This window comes from Sapajus apella, unplaced genomic scaffold (assembly GCF_009761245.1).
Source record: "Sapajus apella isolate SASKATOON/1434 unplaced genomic scaffold, GSC_monkey_1.0 scaffold206, whole genome shotgun sequence".
NCBI lineage: Eukaryota > Metazoa > Chordata > Mammalia > Primates > Cebidae > Sapajus > Sapajus apella.
Genome location: NW_022437146.1, coordinates 575,740 through 591,292, shown reverse-complemented (window position 1 = coordinate 591,292; position 15,553 = coordinate 575,740). Strand labels below are relative to the sequence as shown.

At 46.8% G+C, this 15,553-nt stretch overlaps 1 protein-coding gene across 3 annotated transcripts in view; it reads left to right on the top strand.

Moving 5' to 3' along the window:
• Window positions 1-15,553, top strand: part of RASGEF1C (RasGEF domain family member 1C) — a 98,739-nt gene that overhangs the window by 64,111 nt on the left and 19,075 nt on the right. For all 3 annotated transcript variants that reach the window (XM_032270256.1, XM_032270257.1, XM_032270255.1), the window contains exons 5-6: window positions 7,210-7,410; window positions 8,130-8,204. In XM_032270256.1, the coding sequence (XP_032126147.1) occupies window positions 7,210-7,410; window positions 8,130-8,204 (276 nt within the window). The remainder of the gene's footprint in view (window positions 1-7,209; window positions 7,411-8,129; window positions 8,205-15,553) is intronic.

Sequence of the window (15,553 nt, the reverse complement as noted above, 5' to 3'; positions counted from 1 at the left end):
GGTGGGTGAGTGGGTTGGCAGATGGTTGAATAGATGGAGGGGAAGGTAGATGAGTGGGTGGATGCGTGGATGGTTGAATAGATGGAGGGGAAGGTGGATTAGTGGATAGGTGGATGGTTGAATAGATGGAGGGGAAGGTGGATCAGTGGATGGGTGGGTGGTTGAATAGATGGAGGGGAAGGTGGGTGAGTGGGTGGGCACATGTTTGAATAGATGGAGAGGAGGGTGGGTGGGTGGGAAGGTGGATGTGTAAGGGAGTGAGTGTTAGGAAGGACGTAGCAAGGGTAGATGAGTGAACTGATGGTTCTGATGGGCACTTCAGGGGTCACTGTATAAGAGGTAGGTGATAGCAGTTAGGTGAAGAAATGGGGACAGGTGGATGGGAATGGATGAGTGAAAGTGAATGGTGGCTGGATGGGTTAGTGAATGGATGTGTGAGTGGGCACATGTTAGAAGGAAGGAAGGGTAGAGGAGTGAATTGATGGATCTGGGGTGGGTCACTGTATAAAGGGGGAGGTGTGTGGTAGAACGTGGCTGGAGAAGAGGTGAGTGTGGGGATGGTGGGTGATGGGTGGATGATATGCAAGGGGGTGAGACCCCAGTCTCCTGATTTGTTCCCTTTGATCTCCAAGGGTCAGCAGTGAGGTTTTTCATATGACCAGGCAGGATGTGACCTGCCTGATGTTGGACCCATGCCTTGGTGGTGGGGCTGGAGGTAAGCCCTGGCCTGGTTCCTCTTGGGAAACCAGTTGCTCCTGTCCACCTGGAGAACCCACAGGTCTGTCACCAGACTGTGTAGCCTGGACTGGAATGGGAGTTCGTCAGTCCCAACCCAGGCCCTGGCCAGGGGTGCTCCTCCATGTTTCTGGTGTCTTCAAGTTGCCCTTCCACAAAAAAGCATGCACTCCGAAGATGACTTTCTCTGGGCACTGCTTCTCCTCACTGGGTGCTGCTGTGGACTGTGGGGTGTTCCCCCTCCCAGCACAGAATGGTTTGGCATGGAAGAGCCCTGGACCCCGCCTGAGCCCACCCAGATCCAGACTCAGAAACCACAGCTGTGTGACCTCAGACAAGGTGTTTTGCCCTGCTGAGCCAGCTTCCTTATTGGTAAAACAGGATAACTGTCCCCACCGCAGCTTTGCAGCGAGGAGTCCCTGAGGTCAGGTGCACTCTTGCTTCAGCACTCAATAAATATGGGCTATAAGGAGAAGAGATGGTTCCCCAAATCAGGTGTAGGAGCATTAATTAAGTTTTACAGAGCTTTATTATGAAACATCTCAAAGATGCAAAAGTGAAGAATGGTAACCATGCACTCCTCTGTCCTCATCACCCAACTTCAACAATGATATTTTGCTGAACTAGTTTGTCCTGTCCCCTCAAACATTTTGCTTTGCCGCAAGTTAGCTGTAAGTAAACCATAGACATAGGCTCTGCTTCCAAAATATTTCAGTATTATCCTTTTAAAAGATTTCTCACACAAAGGTGGAATAAAATGATAGATAGTGCGTGCACAAGTATTTTCAGAGCTGTGTGTCTTTGGGCAAATAATGTAATCTCTCTGTGCCCTAAACGTCTTTCTGTAAAAGGGAAGGTGATCACTCCTCCCTCACAGGGCTGTGAGAGAACAACAGAGCTGTATTAAAAACACAAAATTAGCCGGGCGTGGTGGCACGCACCTATAATCCCAGCTGCACAGGAAACGGCCCAGGGCCAGGGCCTAGTGGGCTCCCTCTGGAATCATCTGCCAGGGCTTCCCCCATCAGAGTGACAGTGAAAGATGTCAACTTCCTTTTTCCGCTGCCCACTGTGGTGTTGTCACTGTGCTCCACACTGGCTCTCAGCAGCTGGAGCAGCCCTGGAGAGCGACTGAGGAGGCTGTTCTCCATGACTGTGGTTCCGAGGACTCCCAGGAAGCCTTCCCAGCATCAAGCCACCCTGTGCTGGGCAGGGGACCCAAGGGAGTGTCATGGCCAGCCCAGCCCTTGCAGGGTTCCTGGTAGACTGCATGCAGGAGTTAAAGCTCATGGAGGCCAGTGCCAAGGCTGAAGGAGGCTGGGGGAGCCAAGGAGGACCCAGAGGGTCACAGCCCCAAGTAGGGGAGAAAGGACAGGAGGACCCCAGTACTCTGGCCATACCCACAGGGCCAGCCACAGAGGAGGCTGACTCAACAGGTAGCCTCTCCAAGGACTGGTCTTGCTTTTTTTTTTGAGACAGAGTCTCACTCTGTCACCCAGGCTGGAGTGCAGTGGCGTGATCTCGGCTCACTGCAACCTCCATCTCCCAGTTCAAGCCATTCTCCTGCCTCATCCTCCTGAGTAGCTGGGATTACAGGTGTGCACCACCATGCCTGGCTAATTTTTGTATTTTTAGTGGCGATGGTGTTTCGCTGTGTTGGTCAGGCTGGTCTCGAACTCCTGACATCATGATCCCCCCGCCTCGGCCTCCCAAAGTGCTGGGATTACAGGCATGAGCCACGGCACCCAGCCTGGTCTTGCTTGCTCATACGGACTGTCTGCTGAATTGACCACCACCTTCGGAGACTCCCTCCCATGGCAGAAGTGGCAGAAAGCTGACACAGAGGACAAACCAATGGAGACAGCAGAGCCCCAGGATCCTTATGAGCTCCTGCGTCAGCTTTCTGCCATTTCTGCCTGTCATGTAGTAGGCAGGAGGACATCTGCCCTAGGCTGGCTCCGGAGAGAGTCTCCAAGAACATCAGAGAACAGGGGCCAGTGCTCATCTGGTCCGGGACGGGGGCTTCAGCTGTGAAATGCCCAGTCCAAGAGAACTTGGAGGCACCTGGAGAGCCGTGGTCACCACCCAGGCCACCCTTGGACAACTCTGCAATCACACCTGGCTCTATGCATGCAGGAGATTGCTTGATGGAAATACATGGAAACGGAAGCTCCAGACCTCCCAGCCTCCTGGACATCCTCCCAACTATGATCAGTGTGGAGAGAGGGCTTCAGCCCGAGGCTGGAGGGGCAAAGTGCTGTGCCGCCCCAGCATGCCCTGGTGCTTCATAAATGTGGGCCTGCTATGGTGATAAGGGAACGCCTTGACATTCTCGGTGATTTAGGTCTCTGGCCCTGCCCATATCTACCGGGAAGATCTCCGAGCCCCATCTACAAGTGTGTAGAAACCAGTGAGAAAATGAGAGGAGGCCAAGAGTAGGGCAGATAGCATCCCCACATTCAGAGGGAGCATGGGAGAGTCAGAGAACAAACGTAAGCTGGAACTTAACATCACTGGAAAAATCTAAACAAATTAGTAAGCAGGAAGGGATAATTATTTGGAATGAATATTGGTCATTCAACAGTAATAAATCGTCCTAAAGTATCTGCATTTTTAAAAAATAAGGCAATCTCATGGCCCTATCAAGGGGTAGGCACAGACACCCTGAAGCCTTGATTTGGGCATGGGCCTGCAGTCCGCCCTGACACCCTGCTGGAGAGAACCTCTGACTATCAGCTGGTGAAGGCCATGTTTATCCATGCATTCAGCAGATTCTTGTGGACACCTCCTGTGAGCCAGGTACTGCCCTTCATGAACGAAGGGCAGCCTGAGGTTGGCCACGTGAAGCTTGTAATCCAGGGAGACGAGATGCACGTGAACAGAATCATTTCCCCGTCAGTTCTAAAACTGACTTGGCCCAGCACTATGGGAGGCCGAGACGGGTAGATCACGGGGTCAGGAGTTCGAGACCAGACTGACCAACAGGGTGAAACTCTGTCTCTGTTAAAAAAAAATTATAGTAGAACGATTTATAATCCTTTGGATAGTACCCAGTAATGGGATTGCTGGATCAAATGGAATTTCTATTTCTAGGTCCTTGAGGAATCATCACACTGTATTCCACAATGGTTGAACTAATTTACACTCCCACCAACAGTATAAAAGTATTCCTATTTCTCCACATCCTCTCTAGCATCTGCTGTCTCCAGATTTTTTTAATGATCGCCATTCTAACTGGCGTGAGATGGTATCTCAATGCAGTTTTGAATTGCATTTCTCTAATGACCAGTGATGATGAGCATTTTTTCATATGTTTGTTGGCCTCATGTATGTCTTCTTTTGTAAAGTGTCTGTTCATATCCTTTTGAATATGGGCTTGCTTTTTTCTTGTAAATACGTTTTAGTTCTTTGTAGATTCTGGATATCAGCCCTTTGTCAGATGGGTAGATTGCAAAAATTTTTTCCCATTCTGTTGGTTGCTGATTCACTCTAATGACTGTTTCGTTTGCTGTGCCGAAGCTGTGGAATTTGATTAGGTCCCATTTGTCTATTTTGGCTTTTGTTGCCAATGCTTTTGGTGTTTCGGTCATGAAGTCCTTGCCTGTGCCTATGTCCTGAATTAGTCGGGCATGGTGGTATGCACCTGTAATCCCAGCTATTCAGGAGGCTTAGGCAGGAGAATCGCTTGAACCCAGGAGGCAGAGGCTGCAGTGAGCCAAGATTGTGCCACTGCACTCCAGCCTGGGCGACAGAGCTAGACTCCGTCTCAAAAAAAAAAAAAAAAATGATTTGGGCAAGTGGTGGGGCAGAAGGACTCACAGCGCTGAGCACCAATGGCCTGCCTGGGGAAGCGGCACTTGAGCTTCAGTCCAGTGGATGAGAACATGCCAGAGGGAGAAAGTTGTCCAGCTCCTGCTGGGAACACAGGGAGGGCGGGAAGGAGTCAAAGGGGCAGAGGAGTGATCTGTGTCCAGAGCACAGAGAGGGAGCAAAGGCACATAGAGGCCACTGAGCCTGAGCAGAGCTGACCTCAGGGCCCCAGCGTCACACCAGGTCTCTTGTCTTTGCGCAAGCCGTGGAGGCATTTTCAGGAAGAGGGAAGCAGCAATCAGATTTGCATTTTGAACAGAACACACTCTGGCTGCAGAGTGGAGAGAAACTGGCGTGGAGGCAGTGGGGGCATTAAGGAGCCAGAGAGATGACAGTGGCATGGCCTACAGAGACAGGGGTGGAGATTCGCAGAAATAGAAGAAAATGAAGTAGAGAAGGGTGATGATGGCCTAGAGGGGTGTGAGGGAGAGGGCGAGATCAAGGTTAGCACAAAGCCTGTGTGCCTGGTGGCTGGTGTGCCGTCCACCAACACTGAAAATACCAGCTTCGGACAAGGAGAGAAAACCTCTATTTGTTGTGCTGGGCAAACAGAAGACCATGGGCCATATGACGGACCATCACCCATAAGGCTGGAGGTCAGAAGGAGGCTGCACATGTAAATGTGGAAGACTGCCAATGTGAACCGGAATACCCAGGAACTAAGGAACAGTGAGAAGAGAGGTCTAGCGCGCAGGAAGAACCCCAGCATCTCACAATGGTGAAGACAGGAAAGCCTGCCGACAGCCCAAGTCAGGAGCAAGCAGGAGGCTGAGGCAGAGGTGGCCAAGGAAGACGCAGCCTGAGAAACAGCCACTGGAGGAGGCTATTAATAGCCACTGGAGCCTGGAAATAGCCACTGACAGGAGGGCCCAATGACTGATGGGAGTGGCAGCCAGGTGAAGTGATCCAGGAGTAAGCGGGAGGTGAGGAGACAAAACAGCAGGTGTGGCCACTCGTGGGACTCTGGCTGTGTCTGGGAGAGAGACAGGAGGTCAGTGGAAGGGCCAGGGCCCACAGGGGACTGACCATGCCCCCAGGGCTGGCAGTGGCTGCGCCCCACTCCCCATTTTCTCAGCGCTCAGATGAAACCCTGGGAGGCAGTGTGCTCACCACAGTTTTGGACACAGCCTTGCTGAGAGGGGTTGTTCCTTCCATGGGCAGCAGATAGAAGAGTCAGACCTTAGCTTCCCTACTCACTGCTTCAGCTAACCAGTGGGCGCCTTCTGCACATGGGAGTTAGGCTTAGGGGTAAGCCATCTCCTGTCCCATTCCTCCCATCTAAGGCTCTGCCATAGCTGACTGTGGCCACCCCACAGAGAAGCACCACCATAGGGGCCAGACGACTACCACCTCCATCACCAGAGCACAGGGCTCCAGCAGTCCTCAAACAACAGCATCACCCCAGGGCCCAGTCTGAGGCTCCCAAGAGCAGTCAGAGCCCCCAGATCCTCATAGCCAGCATGCATATGCCATACTGCACACTCACTGCAGGCTCTGTGTGTCTCAAAATCACGTGAAGAAAAATTCCCTGTGATCTCTCAAACGACCTGACAATACTGACTGCCCACGCCTCGTTATTTCCCGAGGCCTCTAGGAGCACATGGCTTGTGTAGTCAATGCTCACATTGCTAAGGACCAGGCTCTGGCCCTCACCACTGCCTCTGCCAATGCCCAGGCCAGCTCCTGGCATGTAGGGGGTTGCATCTCACTCTGGGTTAGACCAAAACCTTCGAGGACATGACGATGTTTCCCTTAACAAACCCAGCCAGTCTGATGGCACTTCCTTGGAAATAGGGGTTTCCAAGGGGGAAAATAATTAGGTTTTCCTTGAGGGTAAGAGAGGAGGTGTCCCTTGAGGGGTGGCCATGGCCATTCATCCCTGTACCCAGCCCATGGCATGGCCCAAAGCAAGAGCCTGTGCGTCTGAGCTGGCTGGTGGGGAGTGAGCACTTACTGTACACCCCTTGCATGCCCAGAGCAGAGCTGGGCTCTCATAGCACAGAGAGGGCAACACAGAACTTGCACCCCTGTGGAGCTGTCATTCTAGTGTGTGAGGAAATAAACCCAATTGTCTCAACCTTGGTCTTATAAAAGAAATTGCATAGGGTGACCTGGATGGGTACTGCTGGGGGCAGAGACCAGAACAGCACAGCTGGTTGGGGAAGGCTGAACTGGGCCTGGGAGATAACAGGGGGTCCCCATTAAAGTCAAGCAAAATGCCAGTCGTCCATCCAGGGCAGGCCTATGCCATGTCTCCCTCCCCTCTCCCTTTCTCTGGCTTTCTGGCAGTGCCCACCCCACTGCCCCGACAGCTGCACCAGACCTGGCTCCCATCACCCTCCCTGACCTGTGCTCCTTGCAGCTCCCAACCACAGCCCTGCAGCCTTCACACCACCTGCCTTGCCTGGTGGCCCCAACCTATCCGGGAGTGGGCCCTGTCTCGGGGCAGGGGCAGGTCCTGGCCCCTCTGCTGGTACCTGGTCTTTTCTGCAGAGACCCTAAGGAAAAGCCCCTCCCTTCAGAGCCCAGGAGGCTGCCTGCCTCCAGTGTGAGAGACACAGAGATAGGTGTTCAGGCCTGAGTGCCCCTCTTTCCACCCACCAGGCATACCGGAAGAGCATGCATCAGCTCCTACAGGCTCTGCACCAGAAGCTGGCTGCTCTACACCAGGGGCCAGAAGGTCTGGTGGGTGCCGACAAGCCCATCTCCTACAGGACCAAACCGCCAGCGTCCATCCACAGGGAGCTCCTTGGTGTCTGCAGCGACCCCTACACACTGGCCCAGCAGCTGACCCATGTGGAACTGGTGAGCAGGCCCAAGCCACCCTCCTCACCCGGGATTCAGCTTCCCGGGGCAGGACCCGCAGATGCACTGTGCCCTCCCTGGCTTCCCCGAGCAGCCCCACAAACTTGTGAAGGCGGTGACCTGGCCTAGCCTTAGCACACACCGGGCTGCTTGTGGATGAAGAGGCCAAGGGCCCACCCCAGAGGGAGGGAGGCTGGGGCGGGTCTCTTCCCTTTGAGACTGCCGGTTGATGGCGCCCTCCCTGCTCTCCAGGCACTCTTCCAGAGCACTCCCATGCACTAGCTCATGTCTCCATCACCCGGCCAGGCCTTAGGAAACTAAGGCCCAGAAAGGTGAAGTGATTTGCCCACGTCACACAGCAGAAGGGACAGAGCCAGGGTTTGATTCTGACCCAGATGCTATGCTCCTGGCCACCAGGCCCCCCGCAAAGGCAGCAGGCCACTTCGGTGACCCAGTGTGGAGCCTGGTGTCCCTGGGTGTCATGCTGCATAGCATTGCTCCATGCCCCCATGAAATAGGAAAGGAGGGGCTGCCTCCTCCAGGGAAGGCCCTGTGTTCTGTGACAACCTAAATCAGAGTCTCCAAGCCCCAGTGAGGACGGCAGTTGCAGAGTGACCCTTGTGAGGAGGACTAGGGACAGGGGCACCACGGCAGGCCCCACAGTAGACACCTCCTCCCCATACCTCCCCTCTTTTACCCCTCTTCCCCTTCCACTGCAGGAGAGGCTGCGGCACATCGGGCCTGAGGAGTTTGTCCAGGCCTTTGTGAACAAGGACCCTCTGGCCAGCACAAAGGTAGGAGGCTCTTACGGGCTATCCCAAAAGTGACCCTCACCCAGTGACTGGCCACTCTCAGGGGAGCCCGAGAGTATCCTCTGGGCGAACGCTGGAGCGGCCCGAGTGGGACAGGTGGGCGCGGAAGGGCCCTACCCACTCCGCCACGCCCCTCCAGCGGGGGTTGGGGTTGGGGACGGACCGCGACAGCCGAGTCCAGGGAAAGCCTGGGGGTCTGGACGTGCGGGACGGGGGTCATCCACCCAGTGAGGGCGGAGGAGTGGACGGGGAACCAGGCCGTGGGCCGCGCTGCTCGGGTGGGCCGGGACCAGGGGCAGGGAGGAAGGTGGAGGCCCCCCGCCGCGGCGCGCTCGGACGCCCGGAGCGCCTTCCCGGTGAGTTTCAGTGGGCGCCGGTGCCCTCCAGCGGCCACGCGGGGAAGCGCGAGTTGCTGCGCGCTGCCGGGACCAGGTAAGGCAACTCCTGGGGCCCGGGGCTCAGGACATGGCCCACACACCCGGATTTTGATCCAGCCCTTCTAGGAGCCCAAAGCAACGTGCCGGTGCCTCCAACGGGCTAAATCCAAGCGAGAATTGCAAACATTTTGGCTTCTGCCCTCACACCTAATAAAACTACAAACTACATATGAGATTGCATTTTCACTTCTCAGATAAGCAAAGGTCACCTTGTAGGTCAGGCACATTGTGGTAGGCGCCCTCCACATGGCTGCTGGGGTGAAGGTGGCACAGCCACTTTGGTAGGGAGATTGACACTAGCATCAACGCTTTAAATGGATTTTCTTGACTCCAACTTTCTATGTCTACATGTACGCGAACATGCGCAGACGAAGGTATTTGGGATAGACAATGTTAATTATAGGCAAACACTGGGAGCAGATTGCCTTATCACCCATGGGCACTGGATTAAAAACTGTGAAACATCTATGACTAGAACGCTGTGCAGCTATGGAAGGGAAACAATCTCCAAGGCCTACCTGTCCGGGCACTAAGAGAAAAGGGTAGAGGGAAGAACAGGGACAAGAGTATGTGACCATTTGCATAACAAAAAATAGGGTAACCAAAAAAATGTATGTTTTGCATGTCTGGAAGCACTCTCTAGGAATTCTGACTGCTCTGGGAATTCTGAACAGATGTGCTGGGAGGGAGGAACCAGAGGGAATGGGAGGGAGATTCTTACAAGATTGTTGGGTTTGGGGCCATCTCCAAATATTACTTTTTTTGTGTAAAATACATCAAGATGACACATCACATTGGTTTATCCCCCCTACTATAGATGAAGATTTGTGTTTCCAGCTTTTTGCTGTTATGAATATTCCCACTGTAGACATTCTTACGCCTGTGTCTGGGTATACACACAAGTGCGCATTTTCTCTAGGGTGTCAGTTCTCAAAAGCTCGGGATCCCTTTATGCTCTTAACAATTATTAAGAATTCCAAGTAACTTTTGGTTATATAGATTATATTTATCCTATTAGCAATTAAGATTGTTTGTTTGTTTGTTTGTTTTTTGAGATCGGGACTCACTCACTCTTGTCCTCCAGGCTGGAGTGCAGTGGCAATATCTCGGCTCACTGCAACCTCCACCTCCCGGGTTCAAGCGATTCCCCTGCCTCAGCATCCCGAGTAGCTGGGACTACAGGTGTGTGCCACCACACACAGCTAATTTTTTTATTTTTATTAGAGGCGGGGTTTCGCCATGTTGACCAAGCTGGTTTGAAATTCTCGACCTCAAGTGATCCACCCACCTCAGCCTCACAAAGTTCTGGGATTACAGGCAAGAGCCACCATGCCCCGCCCTAAGATTAACTTTTTAAAATATTTATTCAAAAATAACAATAATAGCCAAGCAGTGGCCCATGCCTGTAGTCCCAGCTAGGAGGCCCAGATAGGAGGATTGCTTGAACCCAAGAGTTCAAGTCCAGCCTGGGCAACATAGATAGTGGGAACCCATCTCTCTAAAAACAAAACAATAAAAACCCATAACACGGTAACATAAATAACATATTTTATAAAAAATAATTCTTTTTTCACAATAGGAAATTACTGAGAAGAATGACATTGTTGTTATAGTATTTTTTACAAATCTCTTTACTATTTGAATTAATAGAAGACAGCTGGATTCTTTTCTATGCTTCTGCATTCTGTCTCTCAACATCGTTTTTTGGTTGAAGAAAATCCAATCTCACACTGACAGGTAGCTAGGAAAGGAAGGAGTATTTTACCACCTTTTCAGATAATTGTGAATATGCTTCTTTGATATCATACTAAAACTCAGCAAGTTATAGTTCTTAAGAATTAACGCAATGTGAAATCTGAAGAGTTATCAGTGAACTTTCTGTACTCTGACACTGAAACCTATTGGTCCGTCTTGCATCTTGATGCATGATTTTGTGACATCATACGTTGGTCATGTGGGAAAATATATGTTTGCTGTGTTAGGCATATCTTCCAAATGTTGGCACATTTCATCGTACAACATTTTAGAAATCACATTATTATCACTCTTACTCACATTGTTTAAGTCTGTGGAAGCTGTCAATCTCAGAGGCAGATAGATGTCTTACAAGTTCCCAGTTTTCTCTTGAAAGCCTTAATTTTATCATTGGCAACAAATATTGTCAATCATTCTCCTTTATTTTTTATAACTAAGCCAAGAACTTCCAGTTTTAATTTTTTAAACAGCATTTAGCAAGAAAAACATTCAACTAAATTAAAAAGAATTAGGCTGGATTAATTTGCAATAAAATAATCGACTTAAAATATCAGCCCTTCCATTTAGGGCCAAAAGGCCAATAGTTCCTGTTTAAACAGCAGAATTACACAATTATTTTTACCTATATTTGATGGCACAAAAAAGTAAAAGTCTTACAACTTCCACTGCCACCATCCCCTCCCCGCTCCAGAGTAGAGTTCATACATATGCATCTTAGATCAGTACTCAGGCTTTTAAAAATTATCTTACATTTTGAAATATAATACAACTACTCTGGTAACAAGAATACTTTTAAAACAATTCTTAGAGAAAACAAATACCTTAGATAATTGTGTGAAACAATATCCTGCTCAAAGAAACAGCAAAGATGAAAAATAATGTACAAGAATTATAGTCCCTTGTTTATAGAAATCATCCAAATAAAATATTTTCCCTAATTCCAACTGTTCTCCTTTAAATGACAGGTTCATTTTGTTCATTTTCAAGAAAATGTAAGCCAAACACTGAAGTCTGAATTGCCATAGTATGTCTAGGGGTCCTTCTTTAGAGCAGAAATGGTACTCCAGGAAAACAGTGGCCAGTTCAGCTCACTAATGAATTAGCACTTTCCCTCAAAACAACCAGCACATTCTGTATGCAACAGATGGGCTTCGTATGCACAAACCGTTATGGCACATAAAAGATGGAAAATCTCAAAGATCTAGACTGAATAAAAAGTTAAAAGTTTTGCCTCATTCAGAACATTCTTAAGTCACACACCCCTTTTTCTTCTACTGGGCAATTTTACCCGCCATTGCTTTTGTACCATCAGTACAAATTTCAACACAGTGGAAAAGGCAACAGCATCGTATTATTATGAAAATAGCCTTGCCTGTGGACCTCCTGAAAGGGTGCCAAGGACCCCCCAGAATCCAGGGACAACATGTTAGGGACTGTTGCTCCTGGGAAGGGGAATTCCTGTGTCACAGGGTCAGAATGTGGACGGCCTTGCCAGGTAACGGCAGGTGAGGCCATGTGTCAACACTCCCAGCAGGAAGTTATCCCAGACCCTCATAAACACTTGAAATTGTCAGGCTTTAATTTTTGTCAAACTGTTAAATGGTGCATCTTTTCATGTATTTTGGGCATTTTTGTTTCCTTCTCTATAAAATGCCTCTCTCTGACTTTTGCCCAGTTTTCAATTGGTGGTTTGTCTTCTTAAGGATTTTTACGAATTTATCATTTTTGTTAATTTTAAATGTGTACTAGATAATGGTCCTAGGTCAGTTAAATGTGCTGCACATTTTCTTCTAGTTGGTTGCTTTGTTTTTCATCCTCATTATGATGTCTTTTGATGAACAGGTATTCTTAAGCTTAACCTAGGAAAATTTACTAAATTTTCCTTTTTTTTTTTTTTTGGTGGGAGTAAGAGGTTAAGAAATCCTTCTCTACACCCCACTCAGGTCATAAAGATAGTCTCCTATGTTTCCTATGGAAGTTTTAAAGTTTCGTCCTTCACATTTTTATCTGAAATTCATTTTGTTTATATGGCTTAAGGTGAGTTTCATTTTTGGTTTTTTCCAGACAAATAACCAATTGTTTCTGCACCACCATTATATATTCCTTTACCCTCCAATGTGCCCTGATACATGTCACTTTCAGATGTCAGCTTTCCATATACGTGTAAGTCTGCTCCTGGATGTTCTGTTCTGCCCCATTTGTCTATTTCTCTATCTCTGTGTCAAGACACTTTGCTTTAATTACTACAGTTTCATGATAAGTCTTATGTCTGCTGAAGCAAATCCCCCAGGTTCTTCTTTAGGAGTGTGGCTTGGCTATTCTTGGCCCTTTGCTTTTCTATTTAAGTTTTAGAGTTATTTGTCAATTTCTATGAAAAGTGCTATAGGGATTTTTTAGAATGTATTAAATATGGATCCATTTGGGAAAAATTTGCATTTTCATGAAAGAATTTATATTTCATTACATTTGAGTCTGGCAATTCATAAAAATGGCATGTCCCTCCATTTACTTAGGCCTACTCTGTAGTATCTTTCTAATGGCTAGTAATTTTCTCCATACAAGCCTTGTAAAGATTTTGTTAGGTTTATTCCCCTAGATACCGTATGCATATTTTTACTATTATATATAAAACAATCTCTTTGCATAGATTATTTTAAAATGTGTTTTTAGATTTCTGAATGTTTGAAAAGAATGCATATTCTCAAGTAAATGAGCGCAGGACTCCATATTTGTCCATTACCTCAAGTATGTATTTGTCGTATTTCCTGTCTGCTTGTTGCTGGTTTAATGAATGTAATTTACTGTGTATATCCAGTTTAAATTTGACAACATTGTAAATTCTTATTACTTCTAATAATTTGTATTCTTTAGAGTTTTTCATGTAGACAAGTAATCTGAAAATAATGACAGTTTTCTTTCCTCCTTTCCAATCCTTATTCATTTCTACAGTAGTCATAGAGTAGAACCCTCCACTAATAGGAAGTAGACAAGAGTGATAGGAACACCTTAATCTATCATTTTAAATCTCAGAAATGTTGAGATTGTTTGTTATTGCAGAGTAACACTGCCCGATCTGACTAACTTATGCTAACTTGTACATCTAGTACAATGTGAAATAGAAGTATTGAGAGCTGGCATCCTTATTTTGTCCTAATTTTCAAAGGAATACTTTTAACGTGTCCTAATAGAGCATGATGTGTGCTACAGAATTTCTTTAGATGTCTATTATCAGCTTGAGGAAGTAACCCATTCCTTCCTAGTTTTCTGAGAATTCTCATCATGAATGGTTGTTAAATTTCATTTATTTTTCTGGATCTGTTACTCACATATTCTCTTCTCCTTTAAACTGTTAGCTGGTTATTTATATTAGTTTTTAAAATCAATGTTTCCTTTCTTTCTTTGGGGTTTTGTTGTTGTTTTTGAGACAGTCTTGCTCTTTTGCCCAGGCTGGAGTACATTATTATGAACACAGCTCCCTGCAGACTCAGCCTCCTGGGCTCAAGTGACCCTCCCACCTCAGCCCCCTAAGTAGCTGGGACTACAAGTACACACCTCCACACCTGGCTAATTTTTGTATTTTTTGTGGAGATGGGGTTTCAATATGTTTGCCCAGGCTGGTCTAGAACTCCTGAGCTCAAGAAATTTGCTTGTACTGGCCTCCCAAAATGCTGGGATTACAGGTATGAGCCACCTCACCTAGCCTAGTTTTTTTTGTTGTTGTTGTTTGAGACGGAGTGTTGCTCTTATGGCCCAGGCTGGAGTGCAATGGCGCAATCTCAGCTCACTACAACATTGTCTCCCGGATTCAAGCGATTGTCCTGCCTCAGCCTCCCAAGTAGCTAGGATTACAGGTACACACCACCACGCTCAGCTAATTTTGTATTTTTAGTAGAGAGAGGGTTTCACCATGTTGGTTAGGCTGTTCTCGAACTCCTGGCCTCAAGTGATCTACCCTCTTTTGGCCTCCCAAAGTGCTGGGATTAAAGGCATGGGCCACTGGGCTATTTAATCAATGTTGAATCAACTTTGCATTTCTGAGACAAATGAAGCTGGGATAAGCAAAATCATTATCATTTTCATACCTCCCTGGATTTGTTTTGCTAATGTTTTGTTTAGGATTTCTGCAACTATAATCCTCAGTGAGATTGACCTGTTGTTTCCCTTTTTGGCACTGTTCTTGTGAAGTCTTTGTTTCTCTTCCCCTGTTCTCTATTCTTTTTGAACGACTGGAATTACTTGTTATTGAAACATATTGCAGAGTTTAGCCAGTGAAACCATCTAGGCTGGGTATTTTCTTTGAGGAATGACTTTCATGTACTGATTCAAGGTTTTTCTTGTTTCTTTGTTTATGCTTAGTGATTTAATGGTTATAGAAATGTTTAGGTTTTCTGTTTCTACTTTTGTCTGTTTTGTAATTTATATTTTTCTAGGAATTTGGTCATTTCCCCTAAGTCTCCAAATTTATAGACATAAAGTTATTTATAATATTCTGTAGGTATCTTTTTAATTTCTTCACATCCATATTGATTCATCTGTAGTATTTTGATTATTTACATTTCTCTTTGTTGCTGTATCAATCTTACCAAAGTTTCATCAATTGTATTAATGTTTTCAAATAAAGATCTTTCGACTTTGTTGATTCTGTAGATTGTAGCTTTGTTTACTATTTCATTTCTTTCTTCTCTACTCTTTATTATTTCCTTCCATCAACTTTCTTTGGATTTATTCTGTTATTCTTTTTCCAGTTTCTTATGTTGGATGTTCAGCTTGTTTTTAATCCTTTTCTAATAAAAGTATGAAAGATTATTTCTCTTTACATAAATTTTTATTTGCAGCCTCCAAGTTTTATTTTTCAATATTTTCATTATTATTCTAATTCCATTATGATTTCATCTTTGAACCATAGATTATTTTAAAATGTTTTTTAAGTTTCTGAACATTTGAAAAGAATGCATATTCTCAAGTAATTAAGTTCAAGTTTCCATATTTGTTTATTGCTTCAAATTGTGTTGTTCAGATTCGTACTCATCCTGAATTTGGTTTTTCTTTTTTCAATCTTCCTAACCTATTAATTACTGTCGTGTGTTAAAATCTTCCATGTGACTGTAGGACTCAACTTCTCATTATAAAGAACTTCAC